The sequence below is a fragment of the Pteropus medius genome, unplaced genomic scaffold (genome assembly GCF_902729225.1).
Source record: "Pteropus medius unplaced genomic scaffold, Ma_sr-lr_union100, whole genome shotgun sequence".
Lineage (NCBI taxonomy): Eukaryota > Metazoa > Chordata > Mammalia > Chiroptera > Pteropodidae > Pteropus > Pteropus medius.
In genome coordinates, this window is record NW_024342471.1 from 23,372,190 (window position 1) to 23,397,016 (window position 24,827).

The window sequence follows — 24,827 nt, forward strand, 5'->3', positions numbered from 1 at the left end:
GGTATAAAAATGAATCATAAGCCAACGAGAGACCAACTGATTAAAGGGTTTATTTTCTTTTAATTCTCAACGGTTGTGATGATGGATAATCCAATCGATAGCTCTCAAAGTTTCCATATCAATGTATTTTCTATTCCCAAGTGGGGGATATTTTCAGCTTTGTTATATTTTACTTTGGTCATCACTATAACATCCAATCATAAAGACCCGCCTGCCTCGCAGTGAGTAGGCTTTCTACTAATATTCATAATAAGTAATGGAACAGAGAGAGAGAGACGGTCCAGGGCACTAGAGCAGACAATCGTGGATGTTAGCAGGGGTTTTAGAAGGGACTTGAGTTCTCATTACAGATACAATACAGCCTGTCTCTTGGAAAGGCCATTTAAATGTCTGTGTCTCTTTTATAATTTTATCTGTTAACTATATCTGCTTTTTGATACATTTCTTTCAGACTTCGGGGGCTGTGAATGAAGCACATACGTGTCCAAACTTTCCTGTATATACAATATACGACAGCATCAGAGAGTTTCAGGCCTTAGATAATCTTACTCCCCCCATAATCTATAAATCGTAGGAGTTGCTGTGAGTGCTTAGGTCACAGTGGGCACTCAATAAAGACGCGTTCCCCCTTTTAAACACATAAATGTTAACTGAATAATAGATTCCATTCGTTCGCTTAGCAACCGGGACTTAGCAACGGCCCCACCCCGCTGCGTCGCGACGGGCGTTGTGCGTCACAGCGGCGCGCCGGAAGTGGCTGCAGCGGTCGCCGAAGACGCCGGAAGTTGACGGTGCGGCGAATCGCTGCTGGCTCCCGCTCCCGGTTTGCGATGGGTTGCGACGGGGGAACAATCCCCAAGAGGCACGAGCTGGTGAAGGGACCTAAAGTTAGAAGGGAAAAGGAATTCAGCAGCATGAGGTACCTGGGGAATTCAGGGGTGCTAAGGCCAACAGAGGGCTTGAGGTGGGGGGGTGGGGAATTCAGGGGTCAGTGGGTTTCCAGATGCTACTGCGCTCTTTTTTCCCATTAGGAGAACTCAGAATTAAGAACAACGTTAATAATGTAATCTTTATTGAATACTGGATACTCCCTTTCACTCGGTAGTACCCTGAATTTGGGGTATCTCATGCAGTTCTCACATTGGTACATGCCGTCGTTATGCTCACTTTTCAGAAATGCAGATTGAGGGTGAAGAGAACGTTGCAACGCTAGTAAGTGGCAGAGCCAGGATTTGAAGCCTGTCTGCCGTTAGTGACCGTGATACAGATGACTGCTGTTTATCGACTTTCAAATACACTAACATCAATCTTCAGGGACGTCTTCCCAAATCATTCCCCTGATTAGCCCCATGAGATCGGGTCCTCTTAAAAACTGCCTTACCACCTTATACATTGCGTTCATGGTTGATTAATGTCCGTCTCAGAGAACATTAAGCCCCTAGTGGCAGTCTGTGCCTTTCCCTCCCCTCTACAACGTACACAGTTCCTAGCACGATAACTACAGTATAGTGAATGAATGAGTAATTCCTAATTCTCAACAGGTAATCGGCAAAATTATATATAATAATTTCCATGCTCCCGATAGGGAAATTGAGTCAATAATGTAACCAGGATCTCCCAACCTGTAGGTAATGAAACCAAGAATCCCAAACATTTATTCAGAATTTCAAAGTTAGCACTAGTAATTACTTTTTAATAATAGAAGGCATGTGAAGTACTTTATACAATGCTTCACTGATGGCAGGTCTCAGCATTCACTACAGGGTGAATTTTGATAAAAGCTATTTAAGCTGCCAAAGTGCGGCTTTGGGTCTGGGGAATGGATAGAATAACAGTTGCAATAGTGCAGGTTTTGTTTTTGTTTTGTTTTGTTTTGCTTGAAATAATAGAGAGGTAATAAAAAGTAGTGATTAAACACACGGTCCCTGAGCCAGCCTGCTCTTATCCCAGCTCCTACTTGGTGTTTGATTTTGGGCATGTAACCTAACCTCTCGATGCCTCAGTTTCCTTCTCAACAAAGGTAAAAATACTGAGTAATAGGGTTTCTATGAGGGCTAAAAGATAAGTCACAGAAACTGCTTAGCATAGTGCCTGGCCCACAATAAACACGTAAGCAGTTGCTGCTGCAAAAATTAAATTTAAGGGAATTTTTTTCTTTTTCTTTTTCTTTTTTCTATTTCTGTTTTTTTCCAAACGTGCCATCCTGTTAAACTATTGGTTTGGCATTTTAGGAGGGGAAAAGAGTGGGCCATGGACTATTCTATAGATAAAAATATCATTTGAGGCTTGTGGATGATCTTACATCTGGATTTTCATACTGTGGATAAGGTTTTGATATTTCCCCTAGTGAAGAGTTTGCAAAAAGCGCTTCTGTTAAATTGGTGATTTTATGAAGAATTATATAGCCTATGTGCTGAACTTTTTTAAAAAAGATCTATCTTTTCAATTCTTAGTCCTTAAATTCTGCTAAAATCTTGGAGCCTTTCCCTTGTTAGAAATTAACCTGTACTGCTTTTTTACTGTATGGCTTCCCTAACTTATGGTTAAGATACAAATGTTAATATTCATATGTAGTTTCCATAAACAATTTAATAACTTGATGTAAACTGTTTCATCATGGGCATCATGTTTATTTGACATAGTATCGATTACTTGGACTTTAAATCCCATCTTCTGTGTCACTCTCTTTGATTTAAAAACCAAAAATCATCACTGCGTGATACTACTAAATAAGCCATTATATGTAGAACTGTGAACTGTGTGTTTTTCAGAGGTGAAAATTAATTGAAAGGATTTTTTTTCTTTTCATAGGTTGACAAAGATGCTGAATTGGTGGCCCAGTGGAACTACTGTGCTCTAAGTCAAGAAATATTAAGGCGACCGATAGTTGCCTGTGAACTTGGCCGGTATGGTTCCTTTACTTAATGAGACAAGTTTTTATTAAATGATTTTTTAAAAGAATTTTAATGTGTAAACACAGTTCTTGATTCATCAACTGTGAGTTATCTCAAGCAACTTCGAGAAGCCTAGGTTATCTTTCCCTGTCTGTGAAGATACTTCTACACTCTTTTATTCAGTGTGGTTTGTTTACTCTCCATGAGCTGAAAACTTGGGAATTAATAGGAGTGAAGTCATAAACATAAATGCATGAAGGAGCCATGTGGGGTCAGTAGGGACGGTGGGGTCTGCGGGAAACTGGAGAGTTTATGTTCTGTGTGAAGAGGCTGCTGCCACTCAGGTCCAGCCAGTTTTTGCAGTTCAAGAATGTGGACCTCGTGGTTCCAGAACTTCTGGGGTTTTTTTGTCTTTCGTTTTTGTTTTGTTTTGTTTTTCCCCAGGAAAAGTTGAAAATGTGTACCTTTAAAAATTTCTCAATGTTTAAAATCCTTTTTAAGGTCACATTCAGCGCCCCAGACTGCCAGTTCGTAACCCTTGATTTAAATTAGTTTCTTTCTTTATGTGCACTGGAAATAGTTGAGAAAAGACTAAATTTACTTTTTCAGTAAGGCCGGGTTTCTGTTATGAAATGTAAATGACTTTGGATTGTACTCAATTTAGTCTTCCTCCTTTGTGTGAAGGTTGGTTGTTGCCCGAATGTTTGACTGTTCCTTTTGTTGCAGACTCTATAACAAAGACGCCGTCATTGAGTTCCTGTTGGACAAATCTGCCGAAAAGGCTCTTGGGAAGGCAGCATCTCACATTAAGAGCATTAAGGTAAGACGGCTGATTCTGAGGTGCTCCAAGTCTCAGTGGTTAAGGTTTATTTTATAGAATTCGTGTACACTATAGACTGAACTAGATATTTGGAATTCCAGTCCTTGGGCAGGTCACTTAACGCTCAAGCCAGAAGGTCACATACCTGTACTTCCTGCTTTATAAATCTGTTACGATTTAATTGTGTGAAGGGTCTTTTAAAATGCTTCATGAGGTATATGAATGTTGAGAGGCTTTGTTTTTGTAGTTAAAACTCAGCTACTTGAATTTTTGATTTGGAAGACACTTGTAGAATTACAGAGTTTATTAGCTCAGTCACTATTAAATCATTGCGGTTATCTCCTACTGACTAAAAGTTCTGATTGGCCTTTAAAGTTCTTTATTAAAAGTGAAAATACAAGTTTTTTAGTAAAAGAAGTTTGTTGAGAAGACAGAATCTTTCAAATCTGGTCAGTAGGAGAAAAATCCAAAAAGGGTGAAGAATTGGAGAACCATCAAGCTTGTCAAACACTTCATCTCACACTCTGTAAATAACTCCTTGAGGCCACATGGCTAGTTAGGCTTAAAGTAGTCTAAGGCTTGCGGTTTATCTTTTTCTTTTTTTCTTTCTCTTTCTTTTTAAATTTTTTATTATTAGTCTTTTGTTTGAATTCTTGGAGTGATTACAGGATACAGGGTATGTCTCGTAATCAGACAGATTAGCAATTCTCAAATGTAGCTGACGGTAGTGCTATAAAAATAATCATGTTGATTTTTGTCATCTTTTACCTTGGGAAGAGAATTCATTCCTTAAAAACCCATGGTGGCATAATTATCTCAAAAATGTGATTATCGTTTCATTGCATTTTTTGATACAATTTTACACTTACAAAAAAACAGTATTCAGTGTGTGGAGTTGAACTTTTGATGCCAAAAAAATAAACCTTCCAAGAAATCTGAACCGTAAAGATAAAAGGATTCAAATATAGCAATGCACATGTACAAGGTTATCATTATAAGTCAATCGTCTACAAGTACTCATCCCAGCTGTCCACCAGGACGCCGACCGTGTGCGTGGTGGCTTTTCTTTTGAGGTACTCAAGCGCTCTCCAGAATGTTGACATCAGAACGGTATGGTTAAATATGAAGAAATTCCTCAAACACTCAAGTGGGGCTGAGTCACTCCTGTAAAGTTGAATTTTTGAAAACCTGAATGGCTGGGGGTCTTGGACTATAATAGTATTCTCTGGCTAAAATTCTGCCTTGGACTCATTAGACTCTGGCCTCAGAGGTCACTGTCTGTTCAACTATTGAGTAAACATGGGTGGTCAATAATATGGAACAGCCTCCAGAGGCTTCATCGGCAGGGACAGAAAGTGTCCCTTTTTGGATGAAACTGATGTAACACTTTCTCTTAGTGGAGTAATTTTTCATGTCAGAGGTTATATTTCCTTAAATAGCAAAATATTTGTAACTTAGAAGCTAACTAATTTATTTGCTTGTCAGTAAGTTTTAAGAATCTTGTTTTCTATCTCAATTTATGATTTAACGTTATATCTATGTTAATCGGCGACCAAAGGAAGGTAGCTAGGAAGAAGAGGTTTGGATGGGAAGGGACTAGAATGACAGTTTCTCTGTTGATTTATGTGGTTGTTAAGGATAAGGACGATCCGTTTATCAAATGAATTCTTAAAGTGATGACGGTTTTTCACAGAACGTGACAGAACTAAGGCTTTCTGATAATCCTGCGTGGAAAGGAGATAAAGGAAACACAAAAGGTGACAAACACGACGACCTGCAGCGGGCACGTTTCATCTGCCCCGTCGTGGGCTTGGAGATGAATGGCCGACACAGGTCAGTCTGGTTACGTAACACTGGTACTGTTAGGGTCCGTGCCGTAGCTCGATAGCCACACAGACTTCTTTACGGTGTCCTTTGGTTTGCATAGTGCCTGAGACACTCGTCACGAGACCACGTGCATCCCCTTTCAGCCATTCGTAATGTGGCGTCCAGGCCCACTCAGCTTTGTTGTCTGTGGCCTTACGAACTTGAGAGTAGGAGAACCTGAAGTAAAGAGAGATTTTTAAAAAAAAAGGGCAGTTGTTTCCTGTCAAACAAATCCCATTCCCTTATAATTGGTAAAAATTCCGTGGTGGAAAACTGTTACACACTGTGTGGTTGTCAGCCAGCTGAAGGCCCGCCTGATAATCATAATTCGCTTTGAATGTGTGGCTAACAGGCCTGATAATCATAATTCACTTTGAATGTGTGGCTAACAGACCATCCAGCTAGAGCACCAGAAATCTAAAGTCGAGATTTATACAGCAAGCATAAGCGACCTGTCTACTTCTCCCTTAAAAAATAAGAATGTCGAATGGGTTGGTAGGTGTCTTTTTACAGGATGTCTCACTAAGCCAAGACTTTGAACTCTTTTTTTCCCACCATTTAGAAATATCTTTAATGGTTGTTAGGCCAGTCAGTCATCTGGAATCTTCCATCTAACATGGTGCATGTTGAAAGGTAGTCATTTTTACTATTTATTGGAAACTGGTGGGAAAGCATCTCAAGTAAGCAAAAACGTTTATTGAGGTATAAACAGCCATACTTAATCTGGAGCATTCTGGCGCGTGTGCATTCATTCACAGACACGTGTGTGCTCTGTGTGGCTAAACACACCAGAGAAACTGACCACTGTGCTCTGAGACAGGGTAACATGGCTGTATGGGTTTGTAAAATTGAGGCCCAGGTACCTCTGCCTTTAAAGGTGTATGTTTTACCTCCGTTATTCTGGATTTAAATCATTGAGGCCTCCCTTTAAAATTTCACCGTTTAGTGGTAATTATGTGAGGTGATGGACGTGTTTTTTAGCTTCACTACGATGACCATTTCACAATGTATACATGTATCATATCGAATTGTACACCTTAAATAATGCAGTTCTCCCCCCAAAAAAATACAGTACCTATGCCATTATGCCTAGATAAAACAGAAAAAAGAGAAGTAATGAAGTAAGCTGAAGTTCACCATTCGGGTCAAGCAGAAGGTATTCTATGGAACCAGACTCATGTACCCGTCTGCCCTCACCTCAGCCCTGGCAACTGCCAGTGTGCTTTCTGTCCCAGCGGGTCTACGTATCCTGGATATTTCATATAAATAGAAGCATACAGTATATGACCTTTTGGGTCTGGCTTCCCACTTCTTTTTAAGAAAACCATGATTCACCTCAAAAGAGGAACTTAGAAACAAACTCACCTCTGGGGTCCCGAGCAGGAGTTACCTGTAGCCTCTTGCTCTCACTGCGGCTTCCCTTAGTTTTCTTCCTTTCCATTTGCTCGTCTCCTTGTTCTCTTCCCAGTTAATCAGGCTTTGCCCCTTTTGGCTTTGCCCGCCTCCTGTGAATAGGGTCTTCCCATTAGAAAATTGATTTATTTATCTATTTAGTAAAGTTTGTATAATAAAGATTTAAACATAATAGAAAAATAGAAATTACTAATAAAAACACTGAGCCTTTATTTAAAGAAAAACCTAATTTCCTAAATTACTAACTGTTGTAAGCATCCATAAAATAGGATTTCTTTTGGTCCTAAACAACATTTAATGAATGTAGCAGCGTTATTAATTGGGTGTTTGTCAGGCCAGTGCAGCTGCTGTAATCCCAGGAAACTGGCAAACGTTTCTGTCGTGGCACTTTTAGAGGAACGTGTAAAGTCGAATGTCAAGTCGCCCCTGCCCCTTCCCTCTCCGCACCCCCGCTCCCGCCCCCCGCCCCCACCAGTCCTAGTCTTCAGTTGTAGCATTATGAGTCGTTTGGTGTTTAACTCTCCCCCAGACCCTCCCAACACCAACACACACACCACGCTCCCCTCCTCTCTGCAAATAGAAATATACACGTGTACTTGTCACAGTCATGGAGTCATATTATACATACACTGTGACTTTTTTATCCCTACTTTTCTAATTTAAACGTGTTTCCCTGGCCTTGCATGGAGACTTACCTTACTCTTTTTAGTAGCCGTGTGGATATTTATAATTTATTAACCATTCCCCAGCTGATGACCCCTTAAGCGGTTTGCTCCTTTTCCTCATTATAAGCAGTGCTGCGCTACACAACTTCATAAATACAAGTTTTTTGCATTTGCACGCTTGTGGGCATGTTTCTTTAGGAGAAATACTGAAAAGTGTGCTTTACTTGATATTGCCACATTGTCCTCTTAAGATGCTGTGCAGTGTCGTACCCTCCCACCAACAGGCATGCCTGTTTCCTTGGACGGCTTCCAGCTTGGTCCTTCATTCTCCGTCATTATTGCCTGATAGGGAAAATACTACATGTCATCGCTCTGAAAAGCATTTCTTTAATTAACAGTTTGGTTTAACCATCCATTATGTGCTTTGGCCATTTGTATTTCTTTTGTGAACCATATGTTAATGCCTTTTGCCCATTTTTTGTATTGTTTAATATTGCCTTTTAAGACCTTTTTGAATATTTTTTAACTCTGAATTGCATCTATGTTTAAAATATTTTTTCCTGAGTTTCTATTCTGTCCTTTTATGTTTGTGGGGTTTTTTAAAATGTATTTATTTTTATTTGTAGGAGACACTTTATTCCAAAGGCTTATTGCAGAGGGGCGGGAATGGGACTGTGGCCTATGTTTGTGCTTTTAATTTATATGTACACATTTAGAACATACTAATTATTTTTCTTAATGGAATCAAATGTAACCATCTTTCTTTGTGGTTCTTGGCCTTTTTAGAAACTGAACAAATGCTAATTGATAATGTGGGCGATAATTTTTAAATTAGTATTTAAGTCATTCTTCACATTGGATTATTTCTCCAGGTTTTGCTTCCTGCGGAGCTGTGGTTGCGTGTTTTCTGAACGAGCCTTGAAAGAGATAAAAGCGGAAGTTTGTCACACAGTGAGTTGTTGACATATATCATTTGTTCCTTCTTGGTAGCTGAAGAAATCAGATGGTTCAGGGTCCTTTCCTCCATGTGTTATTTCAAACATCCTACAGTTCTTTCTGTTTAAAATCCTTCCACAGCGTCAGACTGCCTCTTGTGACATGTCCCTGCCTGCCTGTTCAGCTCAGACTAAGCTCAGGCAGCTCCCCAAGTGAGCGCCTCTCGTTGGATACCTTTGTTCTCTGACCTGCCAGCTTGCAAGGTCCTTCCTGGGCCCTTAGTTCCCGAGCGATTGCTCCGTCTGTGAGCCCTCGCTACCAAACCCCTTCCCCGTCCCCCGGCCCCGTGGAGCCCACTGAGCTCATCAGAACGCAGTTGGTAGTTTGTGATGCCTCCCCCGCCAGACCGTGAGGGTTTCTCTTTTCTTTTTTTTTCTTTTCTTTCCTTTTTTTTCCTTTTTCTTTTCTTTCCCTTTTCTTTTTTCTTTTCTTAATAAGACTTTATTTTTTTAGAGCAGTTTCAGGTTCACAGCAGCATTAAGAGGTAAGTAAGGGATTTCCCATGTTGCCTCTGCCCCCCTCCCCCATATGCACAGCCTTCCCCACCATCAACTCCCACGCCAGAGCGGCACATGCGCCACAGTGGATGAACCTGCACTGACACGTTATCTTGATGCTGTATGTTCCGGGACTTGGGTGAATGTGTAACACGTATCTGTCCTCATGGTGTCATACAGCATATTTTCACTGCGCGTGAGAGCGGGCACTTGTCCATCTCTTCTTCACCCGAGGGCTCGTCCCCTCCAGAGCGTGTCACGTGTCCTCAGTCAGTGCTCTTACAAGTGAGCAAACAGTTGATGTGAGCGCTCACCTCTCAGCTCGCGTGACGGAGACGCCGACGCCTTTGCTCTCGCGGTGTCGTGGCCGCCGCCGGGACGGGACGCTCGTGCCTTCGGTGCTCCGCTGGCCCGCGGAAAGCCAGGCATTTAGTTGAGGTGTTAGGGATGCCAGCAGCTCCTGGCTTTCCACTCTCATTAGCTCTGCTTGGACTTCGTGAGGCCTCCCTGTACTGTTCCGCCCTGCCGTGAATGATTTTTCATTGAACAACTCTTGCTGAATAACTCTTATGGGCAGCCCCTGCCCCAGACGCCGTACGGTGGGGTATCGGTCGGGGAGAGCGACACAGGCCCTGCCTGCATGGGACCCGCGTTCCGGCTAGAGAGAGAGACTCAAGTAACTAAGCAAGTTGTGACAGGTGCGAGGAAGGAAGCCCAGAGGGTGCCGTACCAGAGGCCACCTTAGTGGTGATTGGCAGAGGTGCCTCTGGAGGTTTGAGCCAAGACCTGAGGGTGCGAAGGAGACAGCCAGGTGAAGCTGGAGCAGAATCTCAGCGGTAACAGAGGCCGCTGCTGGCTCAGGGAGCAGAAAGTGTGGCGGAGGATGGGGACAGGACTGGAGTAGTACATGAGGTCAAGGGTCAGGTAGGTGTCACCTCCTGTAGGGCCTGGGAGGGTTTTATTCTGAGAGCAGCGGGAAGCCGGAGGGCAGCTTTAAGCTAGACTGGATGGACTTTAGTTTTAAAACAGTCTCTGTATGAAAAGATACCAGACATGGAGGAGGACACACGGTGATCTCATTGATTTGAGACTCAAAAGCCAGGCAAAAGGTAATTGGCAGCACAGTAGTCAGTTCGGGGCGATTATGAATAAAGCCATCGTAGGATTTGGAACCTGGCTCATTGAGCTTTTACAAAAGAGAAGTTCACAGGGTACTTTCAGGAGTTGGTTTATGCTGTTTACTCCTCAGTACGTCTTCCATCTCCTGCACTGAAGGCGAGGTGCAGGTGCTCGAAGGGAGAACGGGCTAGGCACTGCATCACGGATTCCGCGGTCCTGCAGGGGTCATGGTTACATGGAAAACCATACTCTACTCTGTTTGAGGCCAGGCGCCAAGGACATGATAGAGATGTTACTGGGGTTCAGAGGCCAGAGAACTGTTCTCACTGCTGGTGAGAAATGGCTCAGTGAAGGCAGGGCTATTTGTTCTGGGCCTTCATGGCAAAGCATGGCTCTCATCGGTCCCTCTCCCAGAGACTGGGACGTGGCGGCTGCTGGTAGGAGTGCGGGTGCGGGGGGCCCACTAACAGGACACCAGGTGTCTGCACGTGACACTGTGGGAAGAGAGCAGCTCCCGCCCTGGCGCTGCGCAGACCGTCTGCTTGCCTCCAGGACGATCGGGCGGCCTGACACCTCCCTGTGCCTCCAGGCCTCTCTCTCTGGGTGTCCCTGGCACACCTGACACCTTTCTGTGCCTCCATCCAGGACGATCGGGCGGCCCTAGCACACCCGACACCTCTCTGTGCCTCCGGGCCTCTCTGGGTGTCCCTGGTGCACCTGACACCTCTCTAACTCTGGCTGAGCCCCCGAGAGCGTGGACCCTACGCTCAGAGCTTGGGCAGGCAGGGTCTGGTGAGACTTGCTTTGTGTTCTCTGTGTTTTTATGCTTAGTTTGTATTTATGGCAAGGGGTACTGCTTATGGTAGGAGCACAAAGTTAACTTTTAAAGTAAATTTAAGTAAAAACTGTAGATTTAAAGAAAAATATTAAGATACTGACAGTACCTTTGGCAGAGGAATGCCAGAAGTTTGTGAGATGCTGTGGTAAGTGATCTGGGGGTACATTGTGGGGGGACAGTCAGGGTGTGGAGAGGACACGGGGGACAGCCTGCTCAGAGTGAAGAGGCGGCCCAGGCAGCTTCTGGAGAGGGACACAAGCAGCAGTCACAGTGTGAGCGGGGCAGGACTACAGGCCTGGGCGTGTGGGGCAGGGAGAGGGGCCAGAGGTGTGAGTTAGATTGGGCAGTGGCAGCTTCAAGGGCCAGACCGAGGAGCAGGTCCAGGTGGGAATGCAGGAGGGGCCATCGGTGACCCTGGGAGTGTGAATGTATAGCCCTGTGTGGGTGGACAGACAGCAGGGAAGGAACAAGAGCAGGAGTTTGACAGCAGGTGTGAAAAAGCCCGTTGAGACGCATAGTGAAGGAGCAGGAAGTCGGCCGGCGTGGGTTCCTTTGAGCAGGAAGGGACCCTTGCATACTCTGTGTCTGCGGTGTGTGTGTGTTTAGCACGTAGTACGCGGGGTGTTGTGTAAGTGTTAGATGCACTCGTGAGTGCTCTCAGGAAGTCTGCTTGGAAGAATGTAGATAAGAGAAGGTGGGAGATTAAGCAGAAGTTCATTACCAAAGCCAGACGTCCTAAATCAGTGGTTCCCAAACCAGGCTGCACCTTAGAACCACTCCAGTAGTTTGTTAAGTTCCCATCCACCACCCCAGACCCGCTAAATCGAAACCTCTAGCGTGGGTGTGGACCCTCATGGATTTCCACTTTTATTTAAGAGTTCTCAGAATAATTCTAATGGACTTTCAGGTTTGGGGGGGGGGTGCCCACTGATCTAGAGCAAACGTTTTCCCTTGTACCCAGAACAGTAGCCATCTCTTAGATTGGTGCACAGTTTGCCTTTGCATTGGCTGACCTCAGACGTCATATTCGCAACCATGCTGGCAAACATACATAACAGTTTTACGGAGAAGTTTATTTTATGGAAATGCAGTGTTACAAGGGAACTCTGAAACCGTTTTGTGGGTGCTTGGGAAATTTCACTGAACGCCGGCACACTTGAAAGTCTGTACCCTGAGCACTTCGGTGGAAGGGAAGGAAGTGGGAGAAAGGGGAACTGACCGCGTCCGGGTTGCACAAGGAGAAGCCGGAACCGGGCGGGACCAGGAGCGCCAGCTCTTCCTGTCTCCTAATGGGGTCGCTGTGGCCATCGAGACCTGCCGTCCCTGGCTGTCAATCAGGAATATCTCAGCGGGGAAATTTTCTTAAAAATAAATACGTTGTCAGGAAAGCAAGATAATAAGCATTTTTCATTTATATAATTTACATTAAAACTGTTTGCGTAGCTGGATTAAATACGTAGCAGTTTGCTAGGGCCGCCATAGGGACCGCAAACTGGGTGACTTAACGGAAATTTGTTGTCTCGCTTCTGGAGGCCGGAAGTCCGAGATCACGGTCATGGCAGGGTGGGTTCCTGCTGGAGGCTGTGAGGCTGGGACCTTTACCATTCTCTCTCCCTGACTGGTAGATGGCTGTCTTCTCCCTGTGTCTCTTCCTGTCGCCTTTCCTCTATGGGATCTGTTCGTGTGCAGATTTCCCCTTTTTATAAGGACACCAGTCATTTTGGGCCCACCCTAGTGACTGCAGCTTAACTGATGTCTGCAATGACCTGGTTCCCAAAGGTCGCATTATGATGTACCTGGGTTAAGGCGTCAGCATTTGGGGCACAGGGGGCAGTTTAAGCGATACTACTATTCAGTTTAGGGAATCATAGGGCACAGGCATGCACTGGAAAACCTGAGCAGGAGTCATTGATTGATCGATTCATTCATTCGTGTGACCAGTGTTTAGAGCCTGTTATATATCACTTATGGCTCAGGCACCAGTGCTGGCTTGGGAATATCACTCACGTCTCTCGGCTTTATATATAAAAAATGAAGGAATTAGAATAAATTCTTGGATGCTTTCCTTTTAGACCCAAATTCCAAACAATAACATTTTTTAACGAGGAAGAAAATTAAGTGAGAAATTTGTATACGGCTATCAGGAACCACACTCGTACTACCAATTTAAAGTCTCTTAAGTTTAGCGATAGCATGTCAGCCACGCAGCAGCGGTGCTCATCGCTTCTCACTTTTCATTGGCCAGAACTGTCAGGTGGCCACACCTAACTGCAAGGCAGCCTGGGAAGTGTAGTCTAGCCAGACGCCCAGGAAGAAGAGGTGAAGACCGAAAGAAAGGCTGAAGGTACAGTTTCAGGAACTGTCGTGTATTGGGAAAATGTGAATGGAGTGAGATAAAGCCACAGTGTCAAAGTCCAAAACAAACATATGTTTTTTAAATTTTATTATTAATTTCAAGTATGTAGTACATGGGTTACACATTTATATAGTTTGTGAATAAAACAAAATTTTCACTTGTTAGGTAATGTCTGAAATTTAGAGAAACCGATGTCAAAAGAGCAGCGTCAGGAAGCTCAGTGATGCGTAGGGCATGCGTTGTCTCTACTTTTCAGTCTAGCTCCATCTACATTTGGCTTTTCAATGCAGTAAATGAGTCTCGGGGACCTGAACCAGCTCTGGTTCTGTGTTCTGAAACATGTAGCATGTACACTTGATTTCAGTAAATAGGGTCCAAAGAGATGTAGTTGCTAGGTATTTTTTTGTTTTCACTATAAACAAATCACTAGCCAAAAAATGAGTTGTATTCCCCACTGTGTTCTTCCCTTCTGTAACACGAGACACATTGGAGTAATTACAGATTGCAGAGTAAATGATGCGCTTGTTATTCAAAGCATGATCCGTGGTCCTGCGCGTTGGCGTCACCTGGGAGCTTTCGTTCTCTCTTAAGAAATGCAGATTCCCAGACCTGCAGAATCAGAAGCCGGATTCTGACAAGATCCTCAGGGGATTTGTTTGCACACTAAAGTTTGCGAGGCGCTGACCTAGGTTTTAGAGACGTGATCAGTAGCTTTGACTCACTAGCCTCTCTGGCTTCATTGATTTAGTCTGTGTGATGGGTGGGTGAGGTGTATGGGTGTTATAAAGTCAAAAAGTAAAACAGAAATTTGCACTCAGAATTTTTTTTTTTTTGAATTCTTTTCATGGGGTAGGTGAAGTGGAAAGGGGAGAAAATAAGTTAGAAAAGGCAGGGCATCTTCAAAAGTGATTGTCGAATTCTGATTTTCGGCCTCTGGCCTCCAGCTTATTGTAGCTTTCTGCTGTCTTTATGGTTTGGGGGAATATTAAGCCTGGGGAACCGCATAATATCCAGCACAGGCAGTGTTAAACTTTTACACATAAGATAAATCTAGTAGAAAAGTTGACCAGCAGACTCTACATGTTAGCGAGAAAGTTCTATTTCCAGAAAGCTAGAGAAATTATCTCAAGATGCCTATTAATGCATTGCTTTTAAGATACAGTCCATAGCAATATATTTCAGACGTTTTTTACATGTGGTTTAATTTTGTTCTTCTACTTCACAAACGAACACAGAATTGGACTGTAGTTGGTTCTGGTGCTCACGGAGGCTGCTGCTTTGTCCGGGCCTGCTGGCCTGTTCCACTCATGGTGGCGGCCTTGCCTCTCAGCCTCCCCCGCCACCGCTTCTAACAAGCCGCGTTCTCCTTCTCACCTGAGCCTGATCTAAGTTCGGAGGGTCTCGATCTTCAGCAGCTGTTAATGAAGCGGTCAGCCCTCCAGGTGGCTTCTCCATCTCTCACCAGCAGTAGCTCGAGTTATTCTTTCTCTCATGATTTTTTTCTCAAAACTATAAAAGTGGCCTGTAATCAGTAGCAAAGTAACGTCAATAGCATTTTTCTAAATTCATCTTTGGACAACCTTGTATCAAAGAATCATTTTCCCATCTTTCTCTTTTGGTCGAATGTTCTCTTATTTCAAGTCAAGGAAGCAAACATGTCTTACAAATGCCAGCTCAGCGGTTCAGTTTCGCATTAAGATGACTCCGCTGCTGGAAGCGCCAGTGAGGGTCCGCGGGAACCTCCGCCTGCCGCAGCGCTTGGCGTCTGTGCCGCCGCTCCAGGCACGTGACCGCGGTAGGGTCTGTGGAGGAGTCGAACTTGCTGGCAAACAAAGAAGACGACCGAATGATCCACGGCAGGTCTCCTGGTCCGTACACACAGCTGTCGCCGACGTAACGGCCTGCGGAGAGAGACCCAGAAACTTAGTCACCTTCCTTCCCGCATCAGTTTACAGCCACACAGGGTCATCTTTGAGGGGTTCCGATTAAACATGACTGCCACGGTCGTTCGACAGGGGCTTTTAGGGTGAATCTTGAGTTTATGATGGAACAGAAGTTTCCTGCTTTCTCAGCGATCTCTAAAGTGTTCTGTGGCTACGTTAGGTGAGCGCCGTGGCATCCTAGCTAGTCATGAACACGGGGGAGGTAGCAGCGTCCCCTCGCCTGGCAAAGTCTAAACTCCCAGAGCTCTGCGTTAAGTTCCGTTAACTTTTCAGTCTTTTCTTTCACGTGGGCAGTTCACAAGAGTCGCATGGATTTTAACAGGCCATTGCTTCGGTCCTTTATCAGTGATGTAAAGTGAGTGTTTGGTGTAAACAGATTAAACGGGAATGACAGAGAATCCAGTGCTGACTAGATCCCTTGGGGATGAACTCAGTAGCCTGGTGGTTTCTGGGCCTGGTGCTGCTCAGCGCTTCTCACTCCCTGTCTCTGACCCTCCCTCCGACACTATCAGGCTCAGGTGAGAAGCGCCCGCAGTTCGCAGACAAGTGAGCTCGCTCTCAGCTCGTGCGTGAGGGAAAGTTCCATCCGTTTTGGAGACCTTCCTCTTTTCTCCTGTCCGCTCTGCCCTGCCCCTGCCCACGCCAGCCCAGTCACCCCACTTCTGAAAGCCATTCTTCAGGAAATGTTATTAAAAAGAGCTGGCGTCACATGCACAGAAATGTGCAGTAAGGCTGAAATAATCAGAAAGAGCCCTTCCCGTATCGAGCAAGTCCGCAACCCGCAAAGGGCCTGGCGCTGGACCGCGGTCAGCGCTGTGTGGGTGGCCGCTGTCGTCGATGTTGAAACCTTTTTAAGTGATGGACATTCTTGGTACAGCATCATAGATTCTCAATAGAATTACACGTAACCAATCGAAAAGTATGAATGTGAAGACAAGCAGTGTGAAAAAACTTAGGACGGTGAAGGGAATCAGCCAACCTTGATCATGACTGGACAAGTGTGTGATTTATATACGTGCGGGTTTGAACTGGAAGGGACACACACAAATGGAACGTTCTCAGAGTCGCGTTAGTACTGATGCTGTTTTGGTGATTAAACGAGCTCTTTGTCTCCGGTAGTAACAGGATGGCTGTCACTCTGCATGCAGGGCTGGGCTGTACCTGGGAGTCGTCGTGAGGGTTGACCGCAGGCCCAGAGGGGTTGACCACACTGCCCCGGTGACAGTGCTCAGCCCCTGACGGTGGCTGACCCTAATGCTGGCCACAGATGGCCATGTTGCCGCTTTCCTGGTTGGTCGGTTTGCACACTAAAGCTAACGATGGCAGGAACTTTCTGAAGTGTTGACTTTTAGGGAATGATGATTTTTAAGATTTACAGTAACTAGGTTTCCTTACAGACATTGAAATATTCAGGTTGCCACTGTAATAATTCTGAATCATTACTTTATTATTGCTGGCAACAGCCCTTGGTGACTTTCCGTACCATCTGCGCACCCAAGGGAATCACATTTTCGAGAGGAGCCTGAGCTCCCTCTTTTCCTGAGCACGCTTTTACTGGCCGCGCCAGTCCCTGTGGGTGATGGCGGTGAGCTCCTGCTTCCTAACGGAAGGCCAGTGGCTTGTTCGCCTGCTGTTTAACCGTCACCACCTTGCTCTGTGAGCATCCGCCTCGTTGAATCAGTGCTACCTTTTTAAAGATCCTAGAGATCATCGCAGCCCCTGGACCTGGTACCTGTCGTGAGTGTGGCTGTGTGCATGGCAGCAGGAACCGCCCGTCTTTGAACTATTTTGATATTAGATTTTACATTTTTATTTGTCTACAGCCTGTCTCTTTTAGGTCAGTCTTCTAAACAGCTCAAATCGGGGTGACCCTAGTCTATTTGGCATGTCCGATCTACTGTATTCTAACCGAGGACCATACCCAAGTGCACTGTTCACATAGATAATGGTAGCCCCGTGCAGCAGCACCTGGGGTGGCCTGGAAGCTGCTTGCAAACAGACAGGACGGGGCCGGGTCCCCCTGGAGAGAGGGTGCTCTGCCAGGGCCACCATCACTCCCGGATGTGCCCTAGTTCTGCATTCTCTGTCCACCACCGTTTGCGGCCCCAGCAAGTTCAGGCCGTTGCCTTCCGCGAGTGCCCCCAGCGTGTCCACACATCTCGGCTGGACTGGTCACAGGGCACTGTGAATTGTTCACCATCCCTTTTCCCTTCCCGAGACTGCCCGCTCCTCGCAAGCAGCATCTTCAGACTGGGCTCCGGGCACATGCAGAGAGTCGGCACGGACAGCTGGCAGGAAGCAGGAATCGTTCCCCGGGAGCCAGGTTCTAGCTTTTCGACTCTGTAGATATTTTCCCCAAAACCCATGTGCCTGAGAAGTCTGCAGTGAACCACTTCTCCAGACTTTTCACAGAAGAGGAACCAGCTCTCCTCCTCCCCAAATCATGCCTTTGTCTGTTGCCCTGGTAACTAAAGCCTCTGGGACATCAGACAGAGGGGCAGAGGCATTCACAGTGCTTCAGGTCACTGCTGTGGGCAAAGCAAAGAGACCCTCCTTCAGCGAGACCATCTCAACTGTGAGCGGGGCACCTGCGTTATCTGAGTGCTTAACATTAAGGTTTCTTTGCAAGGTTTCTGCAGGGATGCATATTAAAACATTTCTTTGAATCTAAAAATGAAATCCAGCTTTTTCAGAGAGAAATTCAATCTTTGGCTTGAGCTTGGCCATGGAGTGCCTCTGCCAATTAGATCATAGGACAGAGGTGGCCCGTAAATTGAGCTTAAATTAAATCTATAGCTGCAAGATCCTGATGAAAAATGATTTAAAACACATACAATTTATAGCAGGTTGGAAAACACAGCGGTGCAACATTTAAACCTATAGTGAATTTTTGTCTAGTCTCTTTTTAAGGAGCTTGCACGCAAAACGGGTGTGAAGCCTGTCACTCTAGAGCAGCATAGGAACTTCCTGCAGAGGGCCAGAGGGAATGTTTCCGGCCGTGCTCTCTTGTCGTAAACAGTACAGTAAGGAAACGGGCACGGCTGTGGCCAGCAGAACTGTGTTCATAAACGCGGGTGGCAGGCAGCCCGCAGCTGGTAGTGGGCCAAGCACACTCTGGAGCGCGTGCCTGTGCTATTCGGTTTCCTGTTTTAAGGAGAGACCCAGGGAGACACAGGGCTCATTTTTAATAGATAAGTGAGTTTGAATTCTAGGAACAGGTGGGAAAAGCCGGATCCCTCGTGTATTTTCATCTTAAGACTAAAAGTTGCAGCCCTGTCGCATGTTTACTTTGAACATTTATCAGCCTGAACACTTATACTTTGTGTGCTTTTCTGTGTGGCTCTTATACTTTAAAAAAAAAAAAGTTGTTGACAGTTGACACCATGCATTGGACCCCCACTGATGCCAGCGCACTCTGAGTCTGGGTGCCAGTCTCATCCCTGTCATTGAGGCAGCAGTTGTATAGTTTTTGTGACATTCGAAGACCTTTTTTTGGTTTCGTTTTTACCTTTACATCCGTCGTGAACCTTCCCCTCCTCGTTTCTCCACTTAATGGCTCGAATGTCGCCTTCCCAGCCAGCATTGGGTGTAGCACCTGGAGCATCTGCGGGCGGAGGGGAAGCAAGAAAGCAGAGTGGGACCCAGCTCCTCAGCCCGTTTAGTGCCAGTTCTACCTCGCTGTCATTCCATTTTCTCTAGACACGATAATTAGGACAATGGAGGCGAAGTCCAGCCTCGTTTCAAGTGCCATCCTCTGATAAAAGGCCAGCACTTTCGGGGGCCGGTGGCCTGCACTACACTGGCAGTAACAGAGGGTTGACCGAGGCCTCTCCATCTTTTTAATTAGATTTCTTTTTCCATTTCTTCCTCCGTCCCTAGTAACTGACTTAATGTGTACTGTGTGCCCTGCGTGGTCGTGTGCGGTCTCTTAGGATTGTGTTTTCTCCATAAGAAACCTCTGAGGTGATTTGAAAGTAGGATTTTCAGTACATGTGAGAGATTCTAGAAGGTCCTAACCAGTTTCGGCTGGATTTGTCTGTCCTGTCATCTGGACCAGTCAGCTTAGCTGTTGAAGCTTCAAGCCGCATTCTCTACAGGAGCTAATCAGCTTTATACAGAGAGAAAATAAGGCCCCTGAAGGGAAGGCCCCTGACTGCCTCTACCTCTCAGAGGACCTACCTCAAGTATCCCATTTGCTGCAAACAAATTTCTAGTTTTAATACTTTTCATTTTTAAAGAGCCCCTAGCACAAGGCCTGGCACTGGTAGGTATTCAGTAGTGTTTATTACGCAAATGAAGAAATAAAAAACTTTCCAAATGTTTGCACTTAGAATTTTCAAAAGGCTCAATTTGAGGAGATGCAAAATGCTTCATTCTGGAGAGGGGACAAAAGCAGGCAGGCTGCTTTGGGAACATGGCGCCCACTCAGCCAACCCCGCACCCCTAAAATCAGAGACTCTCCTGTACTCCCCAAGTAGAAGGTCTTGCAAAATATAGAGTTACTTACCAAACCGGAGCGTAGCTGAGGGAGAAAGACTCTTCGTTAAGAATTAACTCCGCGTCGCCTCTGATTTCAACACACCATATTGTCGATTTGTCCTTACCTTTCAGTCGGTTCAGAGTCACCCAGTAATGTCGTTCTGGGCTGTGGATGTCCTTGGACCACTGAAGCATGTCTTTTGCACGGATGTCCGTCAGTACAAACTGTACAAACTTCCTCGTTAGTACGTAGTGAGCACTTCCAAAATAAATTGTTAAGTTATGAGGTGGTTTATCTTTGAATATTTTATTTGGAGAGACATAGATACTCCCTTCAGGAGTGGATTCGGGACGACTTTGACTCATCTGGGATTTAGTGTTCGGTGGTTGAATTACTCCAGGAGTGATATTTTTATCATTCCACTTGCTTCTGATGTAGTGTATGATTTCTTTGTTGGTTTTGATTGGAAAATCCTGTCCACAAAGATTAATGACATAGTTCCATTGAAATTTGGAACGAACTAGGTCTTTCATGCAATTGATATCTGCCTGTAGTCTTGTAAAGCCGGTGTTAGCCACCTTCTCTCTCTTGGATGAGATGAAAACATTTTCAAAACAGCTAACCAGGGTTTGCACAGCAGTCTGATACTTCTTCGGGGCCTTTTCGTCAACATGAATGCAGTAAACATTTTGAGGTACATAAATCGCTCTGAGAAGCTGCACAAACGTGGCCAGCTCCTTAGGAACCGTTATAATATATGCCAGAGAGAAGTTGCCTTCCTCTGCTGACAGGGGCCTGGACATGAAGTGCAGCGCCTGGGAAATCCTGGAGCAGTTTCCTGCTGTGCGGAAGCGGGCAAGTATTTCCAGTCCGTGCGGCGTTTTACAGAACTTTGCAATTTGGAGGGCTGCCTCTTTCCCTTCGAATAAAGCCGAACACAGTTCATCCGGATAAAAGCCACATCCCACAACTGCTGGGTGGGTGGGCTCCTCCTCCGACTCCTCTCGATTCGGGACCCTCACGTAGAGAAAAACGGAGACGCAGATGGCCGCGCACACGAGAAGTCCAGGCTTCGTGGCGCGCAGCTGGCTCATGTTGCAAGCGCCCAGTGCCTTCTCGTCACCATGGTTCGAAAAATCGTTTACGCTTCCTAAAAGAACAACAGATAGAATTTAGGGTGTTTTTAACGCCCCCCCCCACTTTATTGGTGTGCAAATGTTTATAGAGTGTATGATTTGATCCGTTTTTACGTGTGCGCGCACCCAGGCATCACCACGGACACGCAGCAGGCGTGTCCCTGACCCCGGACGTGTTCTCGTGCGCCTCTCCGCTTCTGCGCAGCGCGGTGGCTGAGACGCTCCGTCACTGCATCCGTGGGCGCTCTGCCCTTTTAGAGGAACGGGGTCCTACACCGTGTGCTTTCTGCCTGGCTTTTTTCACTTAGGATAATGATTTTGAGATTCGCCCACATCGTTGCATTTATCAGCACTTTATTCCCTTTTACTGCCGAGCGGTGTTCCGTCCTGTGGACACGCCACACTTCACCCCTGCACCTGTCGGTGGACACTGGGGTCGTTTCCCGTTTTCAGATGCTACAAGATGCTGTGAGCATTTGTGCACGAGTCCTACGGACCTATGTTTTTGTTTCTCTGGGGGTAAAAACCGATGATTAAAATGGCTGGCTAACTTCTTAAAAAACTGCCAGCCGCAGTTTCCCAAAGCAGCCGTGCCATTTTATATTCCTACCAGCAACGCATGAGAGTCCCCGTTTATAAATGGGACTTGGTTTGGTTCAGTAAATGTTCACTGATTGCCCCAAAGTGTTATGGCATAGTTTTAAAGACATTTTGATAAACCATACAATGCTTTTTATAAACACAACCACCATTGTAATTAAAACATTTCACATCTGGTCTCTAAAAACTTTTTTTAGATCATAAAAATGTTTTATAAAAATAGAAATTCGGTAGGAAGGAAATACCTTCTTGAAATGAATTGAAAATAAAGCTTTTAACTACTTTTCTTCTGGGAATTTGGGTTAAAGGTGAAGCAGATAGTTTGTCGCGGCTCCCCAGTGCTGTCGCTTTAGTGTGGGGAGGGGCGTGGGGGGTTTTTGGTTTGTTGTCTTGGTTTTGTTTCTAAGTTTGTGGCCAAAGCAGAACATTGTGGTCCCGTCACAGAGATGTGAGCCCCGCTTCACTGACAGATCGCACCCCATGTGGTCCCCAGAGCAGGGGCAGGGGGCGCTGGGGGAGATTGGGCGTTTGCAGTAGCTGATGCTAATTAAATGCAGGAAGTCTCGTGTGTAATGCTCCATCCTTCCCCAGTGCTGGGCTAAGTGTTTTTCCCTCCCTCAGGCCACAGGCCTCGGGCACGCTGGTGGCCTTAAGCGTTCACCTGCCGCCCTTGCACCTGTCCCTTAGTGCTGTGGCCACAGTGGCCCAGTTAGGTCTTTCTCCCGGCCCAGGTTCACTTTGAGAGCTGGAATGCCATGTTACCTGGGACATGGGGCCAGCTCTGTTGTCCTCGTTTGGAGGAGCCTTTCAAGGTCGTCAGGCCAGCCTTGTAAATGTACCCCAGGGACTGCCCTGCTGTGACGGTAAATGCAGTTCTGCCGTCACTGCAGCAGGACCTGTGGCGGGTAATGGGGAGCGCCAGGAAGCAGCGCTGAGGGCCCCGCGAGTCTCCTCTGTGAGTAGCCACGAGCACCGTCTCCAGTGCTGCAAAGATTTTCCAGCCTCCGTGCTTTGTTGCTGATTTGTTTCCATGTTGTGCAGTCAGCTCTGTAGCCATAGTGATCGAGGAAGTGTTAAACAGGTGCCTCTTTATCATCAAGTTCATTTCCAAGGCATTTAAGCGGTATTTTCCAAGTGGGGAATATTGCAGCTCATAAAAGAGTACAGTCCTACTGATTTTTGACCCACCTTTTTCCTCTATAGAAAGTTATATTTAAAATATTTATTTTAAAAAAATATTTATTGATTTTTAAAGACTTTAGAAAGAGTGGCGGTTATTCTTGTATATTATGGAGCAGACATAAAAGTTCTTTGTCCAGACCAGACCCACTTTTACCATTCCAGTGTCCTGTTTCCTCATGTATTACTGAAATCACAAATGGCTTCTAAAATTTTTATTTTGGAAGTATGCGAAAGAGCGTTTTAAGGCTTTTTTCATGCATTGTCATTCCTTAATTTAAATTTCCTGGGCTTTAGACACTTGGATGATCTTTTAGTCTTCCATGTCTGCAGCTTTTGATAAACATATATAATGGACAGTAGAATTAAGTGGCTTCCGAACAGTGAATAATGCTTTGAAGGTTATACACTGAGTTTACTGAAGACACAACATCCAAGAGATACTGTAGAACATCTTTCAGTAGTAGTCATTACCAAAGTTAATAGTTAAGGATGTTTGATTTTTTTTTCCTTTTTATAGTGTTAGAATCTCTACCATAACAGAATTCTCAATTATCGTGCCCAGAGTGGAATTGCGTCGTATTTTATGTTTTTGTCCAAGCATGAAATACTTCCAGGGGTTGTTTCAAAGCATGTTAGCATCCTCATCATTAGAGCCAGTGAGTATGTTTTTCTTCTTCTTTGTCTTTCTACAGTACCCCCACCTCCTTACCTCAACCGAAAACGAAAGTCAACAGTTTGGGTTTGCTATTGTGTATTACCACCAGAACACTTCATTTAAGGGCAGTCATTTAAAATGTGTTGTGATGGGGTTTAATTTGCTATAAAGACTCTTCGAGGGAGCTGACGAGATCCCATATAAACTAAGTCCTTTTGCTGAATCTTTTATGCTTTTTTTTTTTTAAGGTCATTCCCATGAGTAAATAGGTAATGAATGGACATCTTTAAGGATGAACTGAAAATACTTTGCTGTATATTCTAGGATGTAACTATTTTAGAGCTTAACCAGATTAAACAATTCTCCATTTTCTGGACTGCAGATGGGGCGCATTGATAGTGTCTGCCTCATAGGCACACGGGGACAGAGTGGATGTGCGCCCCCCGCTGAGCCCGGCCTGGGGAGGTGCTCATTGCTTGCGTGGGATTGGGGTGCTTAGTGCTCACCAGCCCCCCAAAATAGTGTGATCCCTAGACCCTGAATGCCGGATGCTCTCTCCATTTACTGTATGTTTATCCTAAGAAACATCACTATAGTCACAGCAGTGAATATTTGTGTGTGTTATTTTTGTTGGGCTCTGAGCTCAGAATGATGTTCAAAGCACCTTACAAGTTAACACAGGTTTTTCTTGAACCGTATGAGCTTATGATATTACACTAATTTCGAATTCAGAGACTGTCCAACTGTCCGGTAAGAGATGTCTTAATCATAACATGCTTAATCATAACATTTCTAAAAGGCATATACATTTTTTCAGCCACTTCGATATGAGGAGGAAAACTTTTATTTTAGGATATCCACTCAAATCAACCACAACAAAAATAACATTTTCATTATCAGCACAAAATGCAAGCTGAGGATTTGGACACGGCCTCGAGGCTGGCTGAGTTACTGTCCCCCCTGTGAGGAACGAACAGTGGTGGCATTAAAATTGTAAACTCTTACTGATCTCATACTTGAAAATATTCCACTTTTGTTTTCTTTGGCTTAAACAAAAAATCGGGGGTAAAGATGCCTGTTACACCTGCATTTTACAGTGTTACTGATATTTCAGTATTTCTGTTTTAAAACCGTAAAGGAAGCAAAAGAAACCATTTTATTTTAATAGTAGTCCCTGCTCGGCCTGTGCCATTCGTGACCGGTGTGCGGGCCGCGGAGCACTTACCGGCAGGTGCCTGTCAAGCTCTGCGGGGTGGGCTCCCGGCCACGCTGCCGCCCGCGCGGCCGCCTCTCTCATCCTCGCTCCTGCCGCAGCGGCCGCGGCGCGAGTCCCATGCACACTCACTCGGCAGGTTCCGTTACCCTCT

At 45.3% G+C, this 24,827-nt stretch overlaps 2 protein-coding genes across 4 annotated transcripts in view; one reads left to right on the forward strand and one right to left on the reverse strand.

Moving 5' to 3' along the window:
- The first annotated feature begins 752 nt into the window (after positions 1-752).
- Positions 753-24,827, forward strand: part of RTF2 (replication termination factor 2) — a 30,485-nt gene continuing 6,410 nt past the window's right edge. The window contains exons 1-5 of one of the 2 annotated variants that reach the window (XM_039864673.1): positions 753-902; positions 2,812-2,906; positions 3,621-3,714; positions 5,408-5,547; positions 8,531-8,609. In XM_039864673.1, coding sequence (XP_039720607.1) covers positions 831-902; positions 2,812-2,906; positions 3,621-3,714; positions 5,408-5,547; positions 8,531-8,609 — 480 coding nt within the window. In that variant the 5' untranslated portion in view covers positions 753-830. Of the gene's footprint in view, positions 903-1,161; positions 1,213-2,811; positions 2,907-3,620; positions 3,715-5,407; positions 5,548-8,530; positions 8,610-24,827 lie in introns of those variants that run through there. The other variant, XM_039864674.1, reaches the window with a different exon arrangement.
- Positions 14,904-22,523, reverse strand: LOC120603851 (beta-1,3-galactosyl-O-glycosyl-glycoprotein beta-1,6-N-acetylglucosaminyltransferase 7-like). Of its 2 annotated transcripts, none has more exons than XM_039864672.1 (3): positions 20,012-21,079; positions 18,916-19,011; positions 14,904-15,365 (listed from the first exon to the last, which is right to left on the reverse strand). In XM_039864672.1, exons 1-3 carry the CDS (start codon positions 20,979-20,981, stop codon positions 15,139-15,141), a joined length of 1,293 nt encoding a protein of 430 aa, XP_039720606.1. In that variant the 5' UTR covers positions 20,982-21,079; the 3' UTR covers positions 14,904-15,138. The 2 variants fall into 2 exon arrangements, with proteins under 2 accessions (XP_039720606.1, XP_039720605.1); XM_039864671.1 differs by lacking the exon at positions 14,904-15,365 and adding an exon at positions 22,386-22,523 and having other exon boundaries at positions 18,767-19,011; positions 20,012-21,037.

Excerpts from the sequence above, each read along its gene's own strand:
- LOC120603851 (XM_039864672.1), bottom strand. The coding sequence starts at position 20,981 with ATGAGCCAGCTGCGCGCCACGAAGCCTGGACTTCTCGTGTGCGCGGCC. Across the intron at positions 19,012-20,011 it reads GACTCTGAACCGACTGAAAG|ATGCTCCAGGTGCTACACCC; the intron begins GTAAGGACAAAT and ends CTCCGCCCGCAG. Across the intron at positions 15,366-18,915 it reads GGTTCACGACGGATGTAAAG|GCCGTTACGTCGGCGACAGC; the intron begins GTAAAAACGAAA and ends CTCTCTCCGCAG.